This window comes from Micropterus dolomieu, linkage group LG20 (assembly GCF_021292245.1).
Source record: "Micropterus dolomieu isolate WLL.071019.BEF.003 ecotype Adirondacks linkage group LG20, ASM2129224v1, whole genome shotgun sequence".
NCBI lineage: Eukaryota > Metazoa > Chordata > Actinopteri > Centrarchiformes > Centrarchidae > Micropterus > Micropterus dolomieu.
The window spans coordinates 5,923,622-5,938,763 of NC_060169.1; the positions used below are offsets into that span (position 1 = coordinate 5,923,622).

Consider the following 15,142-nt stretch of genomic DNA (forward strand, 5'->3'; position numbering starts at 1 on the left):
TAGGGTCAGTTCAGGCCATGCTGCAAGAGCTCAGTGTTCAAGGACATGTGCAGCAGGTGGAGGTCCAGGTTGAACTTCAGTTGTGATCTGCAACTGTACCAGTGGCTTCTGCTGCAGGGCTGACAGGGTTTTCTGGCACGACGCTGCCTGCAGGGACAACAGAGAGGGGGAAGTGAAGACAGAACGAGGACAGGGGAAACTTAAAAGCAGAGCCAGTTATTTAGTTAAGGAAGTAATCAGGACAAACGGGGAGACCTAACAGGAAATCCGCTATCGTGGGCAGTTTGTTTCCCAAAAAAACCCCAGTGCCCAACTATCAACTGGGCCACTGATGACAGCTGGACTAAGTTTTAACTGGGTCATTAATGAGTAACAGAGAAACCGTCTGCTCATAAGTCAGTTAAATGATAAACAGAAATGTACAAAGTTATTAAAACAGTAAGAAAAATGAATGTCCTGGACACGGTATCGCCTGTGCTGCCTCAGTGAGAACACCTTCACTCTATTTTACCATTGCCGAGAGCTGACTAAGCATATCTCCCATCAAGCATGATGAAATTTGATTGTTCCGAATAAAATCATTTATTTTACATGATTTGCAATGTAGTGCAAACATATCCAGGTATCAGAAGTCAGTAGCAAGTGTTTACAACTGAGGCAGTGATAAGACTTTGAAGCTCTGACAAAGAGGGCAAATTGCGAGGGGTGAAAGATTTTTCCATCATTACCTCAAAAGTTGACTGAATTGGAATGTGTCTCCTCATCAGCTCTCCGGTTGGAGTTCCTCCAGCCATTATGAAGGGAAAACTTTTGCCGGCGGGATACATTTTGTTAATCATGTTCACAGTGGCTCCAACATCCTGTCTAACCACGTCCTCTAACTCTCCCCCATCCTCAGGCTGGGAAGGGACGAAAACAGAACAAAAACACAGAATTGTAGGTCAGGAAATGACGAGACCTTAAACAGTATCCCACTGTTTGTCAGGTGATGGGGTGACTCAGATGGCCCCTGTGCACGATGGGTGTCACCACAGGTCGTCAGGACAGGTCCGCTGTGCTACTGCAATCAGCAGCCCGACTAATAGTGCAACTCATCATTGTCACAGCCCAGTGGCTTTGAAAAACAACATTTCAATACTCCAATTTACTCCTGTTACTTGACATTACACTTGCAGAACTGAAAGTCTGACCCTAACCCCAAAGCAAATCGAGTGAGTTTAGTTTTACTCGCTGGCGCTCTTTCAGGTTAGTCAGAAGTCGACTGATGGTGACACTATTTGTATCAAATGCTTGCTAAGTGACTGCTGTACACAAGTTGTCACTGTCTCAAGGATTTGTTTGACAAGTCAAGTTTTACCTTTTTACAGCGGATGTCATCTTCAATGAAAAACATGGACAAGGACACTCATCAAAAGCACTGTGTGTTAAACTTCCAAAGCAAAAATTAAATAAATATAAAAAGACCTTTGGTAACAGGAGATGAAATACTCACATCCAGAAACAGCCCTTGAGGAATGAACGAGCTGGCCTCCAGGTCAGTGAGCTGATAGTCCTGCTTCAGGGGAGGGGAAGAGGAGCCGGAGAAACTCCACTGCACAACACCATTCCACTTCCAGATGCTAGACTTATAAAAGACAAGGACAAACAGGCAGTATTAATACAGGTTCCAAAACTTGTATAAATTTTATTGTCCACGTTAAATCACAATTGAACAGGCAATGAATCTTATTATAATACTGATTTACTCCACATATCCCAGCCCTACAACAAATCTCAACATGAGACCTAGAGTAACTTTGGTTGTCAAAAAAAAATAAATTAAAAAAAGTCTTATATATGGCATATGAAGTCATTTCATAAAAGGGCTAAGGGTCGAGTCAGATGGCCCCTGTGCACGAGGTGTGTCCTCATGTTGGGTCGGATTGGGGTGTTGCTGCCACTGCAACAGACGCCCCAAGTGATTAGTGCAACTCATCACTCTCACACCCAACACCCTGTCGACTTTAACAAGCAACGTTAACTTTCCGGATGAGACGGAATCACTGGCATGTCTGCTGGCTCTGCGTTTACCTTTTGTTCACATGTCTGATCGACAGGTAGCGTCATCCGGTCCTTTGTGTCACTGCAATGTGAAACGTTAGGGGCAGTTAGCAGACGAACCGTGCAAAGCTAGCAGGTTAGCAGCTATTTGCCACAGCACGTGGTCAATCTCGGTTAACGTTGAGTTAAGTTAGTGCACTGACTAACGTTATATACACTGGAGTAATTAGACTTTATTAGCTGAACACACATTAGGTGGACTGTCCCACAGCGGTAACTCAGCATTATTATTACAGCCTACCTACTTTGCACACTAACGTTACCACACCAAATCTCCTTAGGCGTTAAGTATGCCGTGCGTAAAAAACTATGCAACAAAGCAGCGTTAGTGTGCTGTGAGTGATAGTATAAAATAAATTCAATACAACCTCAACATAAGCCGAGCACAAAACGAGAGGACTATCTGGTTAGAATATCACGCATGCAAGACTCTACTTACTCTGAGCACCCGGCGTGTACTTCCTTGGTCGGTGGTGCATTTTTGTTACGTAATTTACGCTCAAATATGGCTCAGCTGCGTTAAGTAAACGTGCAAAGAAGCAGAACAGCACCGGAAGTAAAGCGGACATTAACAATGTGAGGCAGATTCCTGCTTCCAATTGATATTCATTCAAAACTCATAATTGGATAATCATATTTGTAGAACTGTCAAATACGCGTGTGGTTGTATGTTATATGCATTCTAATGTATTGTTCGCCAATAAGGCTTTTATTTTGAAAGTTATCATCGGATGTCACAGTCTTAATTACGTTATCCAAATGCGGATAGCTTATCTTTTAAAAGAACAGGTTTTCGTGTGGTAAAGATTTGTAATTAATCCTAGTAGTCATTAAACGAAAACACGTATTACTAATTAGTGTCAGAAAATAATGAAAATATCATCATATGTGTCATTCTTTAACTGTGAAGACTATAATGTCCAGTCGTTATAGTGCCATCATGTTTAAGGACTGCTGACCAGGCTGTTCCACAAAACAGATAGCGGACTGAGCAGGAATTTTCCAGTTATCCTGGTATTTTAATGAAAATACCAAATAAAAAACTCTGTCAGTAGCATCGTGTTTCTGCTTTGCGTAACTTACAAGACTCAATCAGAGAGCCAAACGTGAGTCTCTGCGTCCTCCGTTTTTGCCGGTTCGCACTAAAATGCAGTACGGTAGATGACCGGGGGAAGTTAGTTTAATGTTGAATATTAAACTAACTTCAGCCCGGTTGTAGATGGGGCCTTTTCACGAAGGCTGTGGCACATAATGAGATTTGTTTTGTGCAGCTATGCCTTCTCAAGACCACAACAGCCAGTATTATATTTACAGTCAGCAGTTACTAATGTGTTTGTGTAGTTATTATACAACATGTAGCCTACATACTTTTGGCAATATTTATTTATTTCAGTTTAGTAAAACCACTGAGCAAAGCTAATTTTTGCCGCTTCATTATATTTAAATGCTTTAGTCCATGACTGGCAAAATTGCAGACGTTCAGGACAGCTACAAATACCTTGGGGTCCCGCGGGCTAACAGAAACCATGAGGAGGCAGCAAGTCCGCCACAGCCAAATACCTACAAAGAGTAAGTAAAGTCAGCTGAATGGGAAGAACGAGATCCGAGCCATAAACAGATACGCCCCAGCCAGTCATCAGATACACTGCTGGTATAATAAACTGGCCGAAGGAGGAGATAGAGGCCACTGACATCAAGACAAGAAAGCTCCTCACAATGCACGGAGGGTTTCACCCCAAATCCAGCACCCTGAGACTGTACACTTAGCGTAGCGAGGGAGCCCGAGGGCTAGTGAGTGTCAAGACCACTGTCCAGGATGAAATAACAAAGATCCCCCAAAGATGAAGGGCTTAGTGAATACCTCAGGCAGCAGAAACACAAGGGTGAGGACAAGGAAGACAAAGAACCTTCATGGAGAGACTAAGCCGCTGCACGGCATGTACCGCCGACAAATAGAAGAAGTGGCTGATATCAAGAAATCCTACCAGTGGCTGGAAAAGGCTGGACTAAAGGACAGCACAGAAGCACTAATCATGGCGGCACAAGAACAGGCAATCAGTACGAGATCAATAGAGGCTGGGGTCTACCACACCAGACAGGACCCCAGGGGCAGACTGTGCAAGGATGCCCCTGAGACAGTACAGCACATAACAGCAGGGTGTAAGATGCAGGCCGGAACAGCGTACATGGAACGCCATAACCAGGTAGCTGACACAGTGTACAGGAACATCTGCCATGAGTATGGGCTGGAAGTCCCAAGGTCAAAATGGAAGACACCTCCTAAGGTAGTTGAGAATGACCGAGCTAAGATCCTGTGGGACTTAAAGATCCAGACAAACTGGTGATGGCTAACCAACCAGACATCGTGTTGATCGACAAACAGCAGAAGAAGGCTGCAGTGATAGATGTGGCAATCCCAAGCGACAGCAACATCAAGAAGAAGGAACACGAGAAGCTCAAAAAATACCAAGGGCTGAAAGAGGAGCTAGAAAAGATGTGGAAAGTAAGAGCAACAGTGGTGCCAGTGGTAATCGGAGCAACTCCCAGGCCTCTGGTAGAGGACCCGAGCTTGAGGATGAGACACATACCACCCCACAAGGAGGGTGAGAGGGGGAATTTTTGGCATTAGAAGGATTTTCACACATACGTTAGCCTATAGTTACCTTCCACTGCGACAGAAGAATGTGATAAGACCCAGTTTACGGACCTCAAAGTCACAGTGCGAACCAGCTATTGAAAAATGTGTGTAGGTTCAAACTGACAGTAGCCTATATATTTAGACATTTCTTTTACATTTAAAAATGTGCTCATCTTGCATTTAATGAAATAAACACACCAAGAATGGATCTAATGCAGCTAATAGGCCTATTCAAAAACATTTAAACTACACTTCTCATTTCAGCTGAACAATCCTCACATAGGCTACTTCAAGAAAAAAATCACATCACCTCCAACATGATAACTATGAGAGGATTTATAATATTATAGCCTATATATGTTGTGTGTGTAGCATGAAGGAACTACAAATTTCGTTTCCTTACGCAGCCTTGTGCTGTATAATGATTAATAAATAACCTTATACCTTGAATGTTCCATCAGTGTGACTATCCCAACATGACAAATGATTGCTCTTTGATCAGCTTCATACAGATTAGTTTGATTTAAATAGGAATTACTGAAGAAATGTATCCCACGGCTGCATCAGTGACATGTCCACAGTCCCAGTGTTAGTGTAAAGGACAGTGTAGCCTATAGGCCTAGATTTTTGTAATGTGCTGAGGACGAATCCATGATTATCCAGAGATCGCTGTCTCTGTCTCTAATCGACGACAGACTGATCATTTTAAGCTGTCATGCAAATGAATGCGATCCGACTGAGTTTTGGTATCGACAGTAGGAATGAAGTGAATCGGTGTGTGTCAGGCAGCCGCGTCAGGAGGGGAGGAGTCAGAGAAAACCCAGGGTTTCTTGAAGAAAACCTCCTCCCGAGCAGGATAGCTGCACAGCATAAGTTACCAGAAAGACTGATCTAGAATCTGATCGCGGTCTGTGAAATAAATAACAAAGTCTCTCATCTCAGGCTTAACAAACAGAGTTTTCACTAATCCTGATTTCTGAAACAGGAGGTAAGAGGTCCAATATACGATCAATGAATTAAGGGGCGCATTAAAATAGGGGTGTTTTACTTTCAGTCAAATGTTTTTTGGCATTAATCGTTGTGTTTGTTTATAATGGTAGTGTAACATGGTAACTTCTGGTATAGGCTACACTCCATTCAGCTTGCAGCTACATTGCACTTAAATTGTTTTGATCAGTTACACGAAGGAATTACTAAAATAAATCGTGGACTCTACTTTAACGATCTGATCACGACGTGAAGCGCGTGGCGCAGAGTTTGGGGCGAGTCCAACTTTAATATTAATACTTAACGGCGAAAAAATGGTCAGTGCGCCAGGCCCACGGTTCAAAGGGGTTGTAGCCTACTTAATCTGTGAATTAGTCATGGGTGTGTTGGACAGAAGTTTGGACGTGATATAAAAACCGTCTTTGATCTTTAAGGATAATGTTCCTCTGCAGCTCCTGGAGTCTGTGAACAGACAGACAGACGCTGTCTGCTCTTTGAAATATCTGGATCCTTACTGCGCTGCATTGTTATAAACTATGATGAACCGGGGTCACATCTCTCTCTCTCTCTCTTCCAGTGGTTTCTTTTTGTTTTTTTATTTATGTATAATTCTTTAAGGATTTATTTTCATGATTAGAGAGGCTGCTGTCATTTTAAACATTCCCATGTGCGCAGCAAATATCGTGGGGCATATAAGCAGCTAAACAAACAAACAAACAAACAAACAAACAAAAAACATCAGTAGTCATCAGCTTGAAATGACAGGACAGAAGAAACTCTGCAGAGGAAACAGAATTAAACTTTTAGCTTCTAAAATGTAGACCTCTGATGGAGCTCAGGATTGATCAGGAGGACGGATGCTTTACTCCAAACAGCATGAAATGACAACTGCGTCTGTCCAGAGATGTACCAAAAACAGCTGTTGCCCATATGACGCCCATGGTCATTGTTTTAACTTTTAAGATGACTGCAAAATTATGTGCAACGTTGTAATCGTTGGATGGCTCCTCATCATCTGTTAATAACTTTATAAAGGTTTTAAACTTTAACTAATGGCTTTATATAGTATGCCTTGAGTAGGGATTAGAAAGTGTTCTCAATTAATTAATCATGTCCTGTATTTTACAGGTGAGATGAATTTGGAGAAGTACTTCAAAAGAATTGGTTTCCATGGCTCATATGATAAACTGGATCTTGCAACACTGAAGTTGATCCACAAACAGCACGTCATGTCAGTTCCATTTGAAAACCTCAGCATTCACTGTGGTGAGAGGATCACCATGGACCTTGAGGTCATTTTCAACAAGATAGTGAGGAGCAGCCGTGGGGGTTGGTGCCTTGAGAACAACTTCCTGTTTGGATGGGTGCTGAGAAAAATGGGCTATGACACTACGATGTTGAGCTCCCGAGTTTTCAACAGTATCCTCAATGACTTTAGTCCCCTCGACTCTCATCTCATCAACAAGGTTGTCATTGATGGAAAGGCTTATGTAGCGGATGTAAGCTTTGGGGTGTCTTCCCAAGTGCGGGAGCCCCTGGAGCTTGTCTCTGGAAAGGACCAACCTCAGGCAGGAGGTGTCTTTCATCTCATAGACAAGGAGGACATCTGGGTTCTGGAGAAGACTTGTAGGAAGCCAGAGGTCCTCAATCCAGACTTTGCCAAATCCAGTCTGGTGAACAGGAAAGAAACAAAGCAGATCTACAGCTTCACCTTGGTGCCTCGTGAGGCCGATCATTTCTTTGACAATAACCACAAGCTCCAGACAGATTCTTCTTCACTGTTCACTAATAAGTCCATTTGCTCTTTGCAAACCCCAACAGGATTCAGAGCTCTTATTGGCTGGACCTACAGTGAGGTCACCTACAAACCTGAGCAAGGTGTTGATGTCTTAGACATGAGGGACATAACAGATGATGAGATAGAGCGAATTCTGATGGAAAAGTTTAATGTAAAGCTGAAGAACAAACTAAAGCCTGTAAGCAACAAATCATGGTACACTCTCTGAAATCCTGCACTCATCATCTTTTTCACCACCGTGTTTCACTGTGGGTTTGATACACAGCTGTATGATTCTCTTTCCTGTTTGTCTCCTTACAATCACCCTACAAGTGGTGGAATTTAACTATGTAATCATGTAATGGACAATTTTGAGTTACTTGTCAGGGTTCGACATAAGAGATGGCCCGAGGCCAGTAAAAATGTAGGTCGGGCAAGTTGATTGGCCAGTTACTCTGTCCACATCGGAAATCAGCTGCCTCGCTGCCTACATCTTACGCTGTCTCCAAAGGCAACACTGTAACTGTTGGGTGTCTTAAAGTTCTCCATGTCTCCTGGCTGCTCTGCTTCAACTCCTTTAATTTACGGAGTTTGCTGATGAACAGTTACTTGTTGCTGAAGAAGGGGGAAAATGTTAATGTTGGACACTGCTTGTACTTGTAGTATTTCTATTTTCTGCTATTTTATACTTCTACTCCACTACATTTATTTAATAAGTTTTGTTACTATTTAGTTTGCAGATTCATATCATCAGTATAAAAATAAAATCAACTACAATATTATGATGCATTATTATATATTATTATCCAGTAAAATAATTTCACTTACACAAGAATTTCTTTCTGAACACAAATGTGATGTTGTAAACAGGAAAAATGTGAATCCACATTGCTGCAGCTTAGTACAAAACAGATTACCTTTCTGGCTGTTTTGTGTGCACGGCACTTCGCTGAAGAAATGCACCGCTGTCACATTGGGATAGGAATCCTTGACCAGGTCGAGTATTGGGGATAGATGGGTTCATATGGCTGCTGGGCTTTACTCTTTCGATGAGCTGACTGTGCCAAAGCCAACATGTTCTTCCACTCCACCAATATGTGGAACTCCCGTGTGAAGTGTTGACTGCTGGTGGTTCGAGGCAAAGTGTTCAGCTTGTATTTCAGGGGAGTACTAGCAAGCATAGTTTTCTGAGAAATCTACATGAATTAGGCATTCGTGATCTTTCATACTTCTCTTTAGTTCCCAGAGGTAAGCCAATTGCTGTTTTATGTGAAAGACTACAACTATTGTCTGTTTTCTTGAAAGAGGGATCCTATCAGTTGTTTACGGATGTGATCCAAATATTTCTGATTATGCCTTTAAATAATAACAAAATCAAATATTATTGTTGCATGACTTGGCTTCATTCCTACAAAATCCTGATTATCTGTTTACATCTTTGCTCCCATTGTGATGTCTGTAATTATAATCAATGCAGTGTTTCAGTTATTTTTATATGATCATTGTGTCTGATGAAAAGGGCATTTATGTAAGAGCAATCAAGTGCATAGATGAACGAGTCAAAAGTTTCATTGAAACGCAAATGCAATTTTATATTAAAAGATAGCAAAGGGATAATTCACTATATCACACAACACAGCTTGTTAGTACCGCCATGGAAATACATATACAGTCTTTTCATATTTACACATCAAGTGACAACCAAACAGAAATCATAAATACCTCTTTTTGTTAACTTTACAACAGCTATACGCGACCTGTATTTCATAAGATAAAAGAGCACTATTAAATAACTGGCATCTTCCCTACCATATACAAGGCTTGGAAACACAGTGGTTAAAATAATCCAGCAAAAACGAAACAAAAAATGTTCTTCTCCAGTGAGTAAAATTAATACAAGTCTAAAAACGATCATGAAATCCCTTTGTACAAAAGACTATACAACTTAATCAATGAAATATCTTCAAAAGAAATGTTTAAATGCTTATATCCACATGATAAAATCTGTACAGTTTTAGCATTCATGCAGCAGAGTTGGAGGGACTGTGAGCCGGGGTGATCGGTTATCGGGTCGCTGTGATGCTCTGTAGGCCTACTGTAAACCAACCGTCAGAGACCGTAGTAAGGTAGCTGCCAAGACCCTCTTCCATTGGCCTCAGTGCTTCGTCTAGCAGCAAATCAGCAGGTTGCTGAGCTTGTAGCAGATACTTCAAAATACATGGTTCTGTAAAGTCTAACTGATATATTTGTCAATATAGTAATAAAGTATTTCCTTGTACCATATTTCAACAACAGACAGAAGTTAAAGCAATGCATAATATCTTTACTTGTATTAAATTCAATTTTCACTAAGTTGTCAGTGATATATTTCTAAACTATAAACCCTCACTGTCCAATGGGGTCAGACATGCACAGTGTTCCTAAGTTACCCATTTAGCTATACTGTACTGTGGCAGATACTGCAAGTACACCTTTGCATTACAGATTTAGAGTTTATGGGTAAAAACTCAAAATTACGAACAGAACAAATGCTCTCATTTACCCCTACTAGTGTTTGGCCACGCAGATACTTTTGGTTTTATGTGCCAAGTTTTTGATATATTTGCCTCTGAAACTTGCTGCTACCCCAATACAATCTGGCAAACTGGAACTTTTGTGATTATGTCCCAAAAGTCAGAAAATCTAAATCAAAATCACATGAACATTTGTAGTGACGCTACATCTAATCCTACAACATAACGTTGCTCAACATTATTGTGTTTAGTCTAGTCAAACAGGTATTGTAATTTTCTTTTAAAAAAACATGTAATATTGTTTATCTTATGTTTGACCAGTGGGTAGAGTGGACAGGGAGGACCGAATGGTGTATAATTATAATAATACAGCAAAAAAGTTTGAGAGATGACATTAATAGATAATGTGGTTGGAAAGCATGGATGAAGGTCCATTGGTGAGGACAATATATAACGGACACACTCCCACGGTGAAAAAAAGGGAACTGTTTCTTGCACTAAAAATTAATTGTCGTGGAACTTGTTAAAAATCTAAGAGCTTCAATAGTAAGTGCTGTCGTAGATCATCATATATCCAGATATTAAACCCCAGGAACACGATTCACAATTTTTTGGACAGACCAATGAAAGTTTTCAGGCAGAAGAAATCCCAGGGACATATATCTAACACTTGGGTAAATAAAACCACAACCATCTCCAGGTCTGAGAATTAATTATTTTTTTTCTCTGTGATCTGGGTGACCAAACCCAAGTAAAATGAATGTCACGAACATGTTAAAACCTCTGAGAAAAATAAATATACAGCTGAAGGAGGAAAAAGAATGAAATGTTTGGCACTTAGGCTGTTACTTCATTGTGGCTTCCTCTGCAATGGTGGAGGATAAGCAATGTTTGAATTACAACTTTAAAAACAAAACAAAACACTAAAGGCTCCTTTCAGGTTACTTTTGCAGTAGATGAATGGACTTCTGCAACCAGCTGAGAGTACCAGCTACATGAAGTCCTTGCTTGATCTGTTGGAGACCGTAAAATAAAGAATCAGAAGCAGAGGGTGTCATCACTGAGGTCTCCCACATGTGAGGGCAAGTCAGTAAAGTCAAATGAAACAAACATCCCCTAATTAAGAACTAGATTTCTATTGAAATGTAAATGCAGAAAGAAGCATGGAGACTCTGTGAAGCCCCACCCTTTGGCACTGTCATAAATACAACCCCTGAATACCCGGGTCCTGCTGCATAAAGTTCTACCACAACACTCTCTGAAAGTCAGCAAACCCACTCCACAAGTACAAAAACGTTCATAAATAGAGTTCATAAAGACATGAGTGGCATTAGAGAGAGTATCACGGTTACATCGTCCAGGGGAGTATGTCGTAGTTTTAGCTTTGTCCCCCCAAAAAAGTTCACAAAAAATAAAAGTTCTACACAGAGAAGCGTTTGTGGCATTGAGTGTCTGCATCCTTTAAAAAGGCTCCAGATAACGCTTGTGTCTCTCTGTTCACTTCCTCCCCAGAGTCTTTTGCTTCCTTATTCCAGCATGCTCGTTAGTTTATGATTTTGCCAAAAGGCAGTAGCACTGAGGGTACTGTTGGAGGACTGTACTGCAAGTGTATGTGTGTTCGCGCACAAGTAGGACGGAGCCCCAGTTTCAGAGACATGAGTTGTGTTAATGGGAGCTTAGTTCTGTCTGACCAGGGGCATATGTACCGTTACTCTATGTATGCAACTCTTTGTACCTATTTCTCTTTGTGTGTTTGTACCAGCTATAAATACAGGTGTGTGTGTATGAGTGTATTAGGTAATGGAGGTTGAGATAAAGCACAGAGAGGCAGTGGGGCCTCCCTCACACTTCGCTCTCTGTGGAGGGCTTGCGCGTGGGGGCCCAGCCAGTGTCAGGCAGGCTGTGCTGGGCATGACGCTGCGGGGTGATGGCCGAAGGGGTCAGGGTGGTTATGGAGGAGCATTCAGATGCCTCCTCCTGGAGGAGCTGCTCCGTCTCGCCATCATCTAGCGAAGCACTGCTGGCCTGCAGGGACACGGTGTCTGTACGCATGCAGGTGTGCAGGCCGCCTCGGGACGGCTTGATCTGTTTTAGGTCATCCCAGTAAAGCTCCTCATTGGACAAGAGACACACACCCTCCACAATGCGGATCTTCTCCTTGGTGTAGCCTCCGTCCACCCCCCCCTGGACAACGAGACAGGGTTAGTTAGTCAGAGTGATTGCCTCTATACCAGCAGTTTAATGGGAAAACCACCCATTATATACCCAAACATTTATTAGGAGTTAATTTGTGATGTTTTTTTGTTTTCAACGTAGGAGCCACCAAGGTGTGACAGATAGACCTCCCATTTTTTTTCTTCCTTAACCCTAACCTTTTCCTCATTTTTAAAGAATATTTACAGTCTGTTGATGTTAAAATCAGCTACACAAACATCACCAGCATTTTAAAAGTTGGACCTGTTAAAGATGGACCCTTTAAGGATTAATCAGCGACCAACTGCACAGCACGCCAGAGCAAGATGGAACCTTCAAACACGACCCATGCACAGGAAGTTGGCTCCTTTTAGTAATGCTGTGGTTTCTTCAGGAGTTAGTTTTTCATTTTCAGATTAAGGTGCTACAGGTATTTAACTACTATAAACATAACACCAGGCTGTCAGCCTGTGTAATCTTGAGTGAAATCCACTGGATTGCTTTATAGCACAAAAGTCATGGACAAGTTATTCAGTCTGTTGTAGAGGGAATCATCTAGACATATCCAGCATGACCTCTCTCTTTTGACAAATAGCTTAATTACTTAGTAGGAACTAAAGGGGTCTATGGGAAATGTAGTCTTGAGTTTAAGAAAGGCTATCAATCAGTTCTGACATAGAGACCATCAACTGTCTGTACTGTGTTCTTAGGTGTTTATAGTTATTTCAGGGCCTGTTGAAATATATATAATTATTTAATGACGTTACATGTAGCACCTTTAACAAAATCTAGCCATACATTTAGTTTCTTCACCTGTTGAAATGTCAGTTTCACAAAAAACAAATATAAAACACTGACATGCTACTGATCACAGAGCTCTGTAACTGCACCAAAAGAGAGCAGTTATTCATTTTGGAAAGCAGGTTGCATGCAGCGAAAGACAGAAGAAATGGTGAAAAACAAAGAAACGGCAGAGGACAAGTCAGAGAAAACATTACTGGAAAACTCCTTCATGCTGTGTAACTACCTCTCCACTGGACAAGTGGGTCAAAAGATAAAGGGAGAGAGGGAGTTGTAGGGGTGAGAGAGCTGCAGTGAGGAGAGAGAGGAGGAAGAAAAGATGAGCACTGGTGTCTGTAACTCACGTCAACACAATCAATCTGACCAGAGACAAACAGTCAAGGCATTTGTCTCTCTATTTACCCACCATACACCTACATAGTCTGTGATCATTCTATGAAAATATAATGGATTTTATTTAAATCCATTCATATGGTAAAAAAAATTTTTTTCTCACATCAATGTCCAGACTGATTGTTACCTCTTTCTTATATCGAAGCTGGTTGTATATTGGAGGCTTCTGCGATGCCTCGATCTTGACCTCTTGTGTGGACGTCCGGTACGAGGGGTTACTGTAGGTCAGGTTGCTCACTCCTGGGTCAGCAAACTTTGACTTTTTATGTCTGTCAATTACAAACAGGAAGAAAACGGGACATGTCTTTCAAATTGAACTGTCTGCTGTGTATCAAATGGAAGTGTAAATGACAAGCAGGGGACTGACCTGTAAAAAATCAAAGCAGCGATGACGATCAGAATAGCCAGGATGGTCAGAACTCCACCAATCACATAGCTGATATGAAGTCCTTCTCCTTCAACAGATAGCACAGATGTTAAACACTGTGTGCTTAAAAGAACATTATAGACTATTTTTGAAAATACAATTGTTTGCGGTCTTAAACAATTTCAGTTTCATCTCAGTACAGAGTTCTGAAACTCATTAGCCTAGCTTGTGTGAAGTTTATGTCATATGGGAGATAGAGTTGGGAGAAGTTTCTGTATTTATAAACCTGAAACTCTATGTTACGGTTACAGGTATTACTGTGCTTCTCCTACTACAATAACAGTGAATGGCCAACGTCCTCAAACTTTGAATGACAGCTGACTGGAGAACTGGTAAAATCTGGTTCTTCCCACAAGCCATCACTCTGACGAACAGCTGATTTCTGACTCACGGTGTCAGGAACAATTCTTGTGCAATAACCCAGTAACTCTGCCTCTAATCAGCCACCTGTTTACTGGCTACCACTTAATATTTATTCACCATTCTTTATTTCAGTGCTGTTCATACTGTTATATTGTCGTATTGTAGATACTCTATACCAAATCCACCTACCTCAAATCATTACTCTTGCACAAAATACTTATTTATTCCAGCATCCTTTGCACTATGCTTCATTGCACTGTGTACATGTGTATATGTACCTGTATATTACATCCACCTCCGACATGTACATACTCCAGCATCCTTTGCACTCTGAGTGCTCACTGCACTATTTGTCAATATGTCTATATTGTATTTGTTCATAGTGTGTATATTTGTGTTGTCTACACTGAAGTCTGTGTCTGATTTTATTTTATTTTTATTATTGTGATTTTGTATTGTTGTATGAGTAAGCACATTGTGTGCAATGTACAATCCAGAGTCAAATTCGTCGTATGTGTACACATACCCGGCAATAAAGCGGATTCTGATTCTGGTCAAAATAGCTTTTTTATTGATTTAGTTGTTGCTGTTTTAATTTAGTTTTATATGTTTTTATGTTGTGCTATATACAAAGTGTTATTATTATTATTTGACGTAATTGTATCACTCTGATGATGGCTCACTTTTGCTTTGCATAGTTTCCCAGTTGTAATTGCTCATGGGTTGAGGTGAATTATATCTACAAGTTGAAAACTAATAACTATTGTCCCACAAGACATAACTGGCATTAGCCAAGCTAAACTGGAAGCAGGGGGAAACTGCTCAAAACTGCTCTAATAACTCCAAAACTGTTATCATTCGCTACTGTAGCAAGCTAGTTAACAGCGACAACCAACTTCGCTTAGCAAGGCTAGCAGTTTCCACCTGCTTCCAGTCTTTCAGCTAAGCTA

At 41.1% G+C, this 15,142-nt stretch overlaps 2 protein-coding genes and 2 non-coding genes across 6 annotated transcripts in view; 1 reads left to right on the plus strand and 3 right to left on the minus strand.

Annotated features, from left to right (window-relative positions):
- Positions 1-992: 992 nt before the first annotated feature.
- On the minus strand, positions 993-1,105 carry LOC123959565. The gene has a single exon (XR_006822342.1). It is a non-coding gene; the product is annotated as a small nucleolar RNA SNORD67 (small nucleolar RNA).
- Positions 1,106-1,871: 766 nt separating this feature from the next.
- On the minus strand, positions 1,872-1,985 carry LOC123959564. The gene has a single exon (XR_006822341.1). It is a non-coding gene; the product is annotated as a small nucleolar RNA SNORD67 (small nucleolar RNA).
- A 3,639-nt stretch (positions 1,986-5,624) lies between these two features.
- Positions 5,625-8,245, plus strand: LOC123959113 (arylamine N-acetyltransferase, pineal gland isozyme NAT-10-like). Its single transcript, XM_046032998.1, has 2 exons — positions 5,625-5,726; positions 6,854-8,245. Exon 2 carries the CDS (start codon positions 6,859-6,861, stop codon positions 7,729-7,731), a length of 873 nt encoding a protein of 290 aa, XP_045888954.1. The 5' UTR covers positions 5,625-5,726; positions 6,854-6,858; the 3' UTR covers positions 7,732-8,245.
- An 823-nt stretch (positions 8,246-9,068) lies between these two features.
- lrp4 (low density lipoprotein receptor-related protein 4) overlaps positions 9,069-15,142 on the minus strand; it is a 128,665-nt gene continuing 122,591 nt past the window's right edge. For all 3 annotated transcript variants that reach the window (XM_046032355.1, XM_046032353.1, XM_046032356.1), the window contains 3 exons: positions 13,770-13,857; positions 13,530-13,671; positions 9,069-12,199 (listed from right to left, as the gene is read on the minus strand). In XM_046032355.1, coding sequence (XP_045888311.1) covers positions 11,858-12,199; positions 13,530-13,671; positions 13,770-13,857 — 572 coding nt within the window. In that variant the 3' untranslated portion in view covers positions 9,069-11,857. The remainder of the gene's footprint in view (positions 12,200-13,529; positions 13,672-13,769; positions 13,858-15,142) is intronic.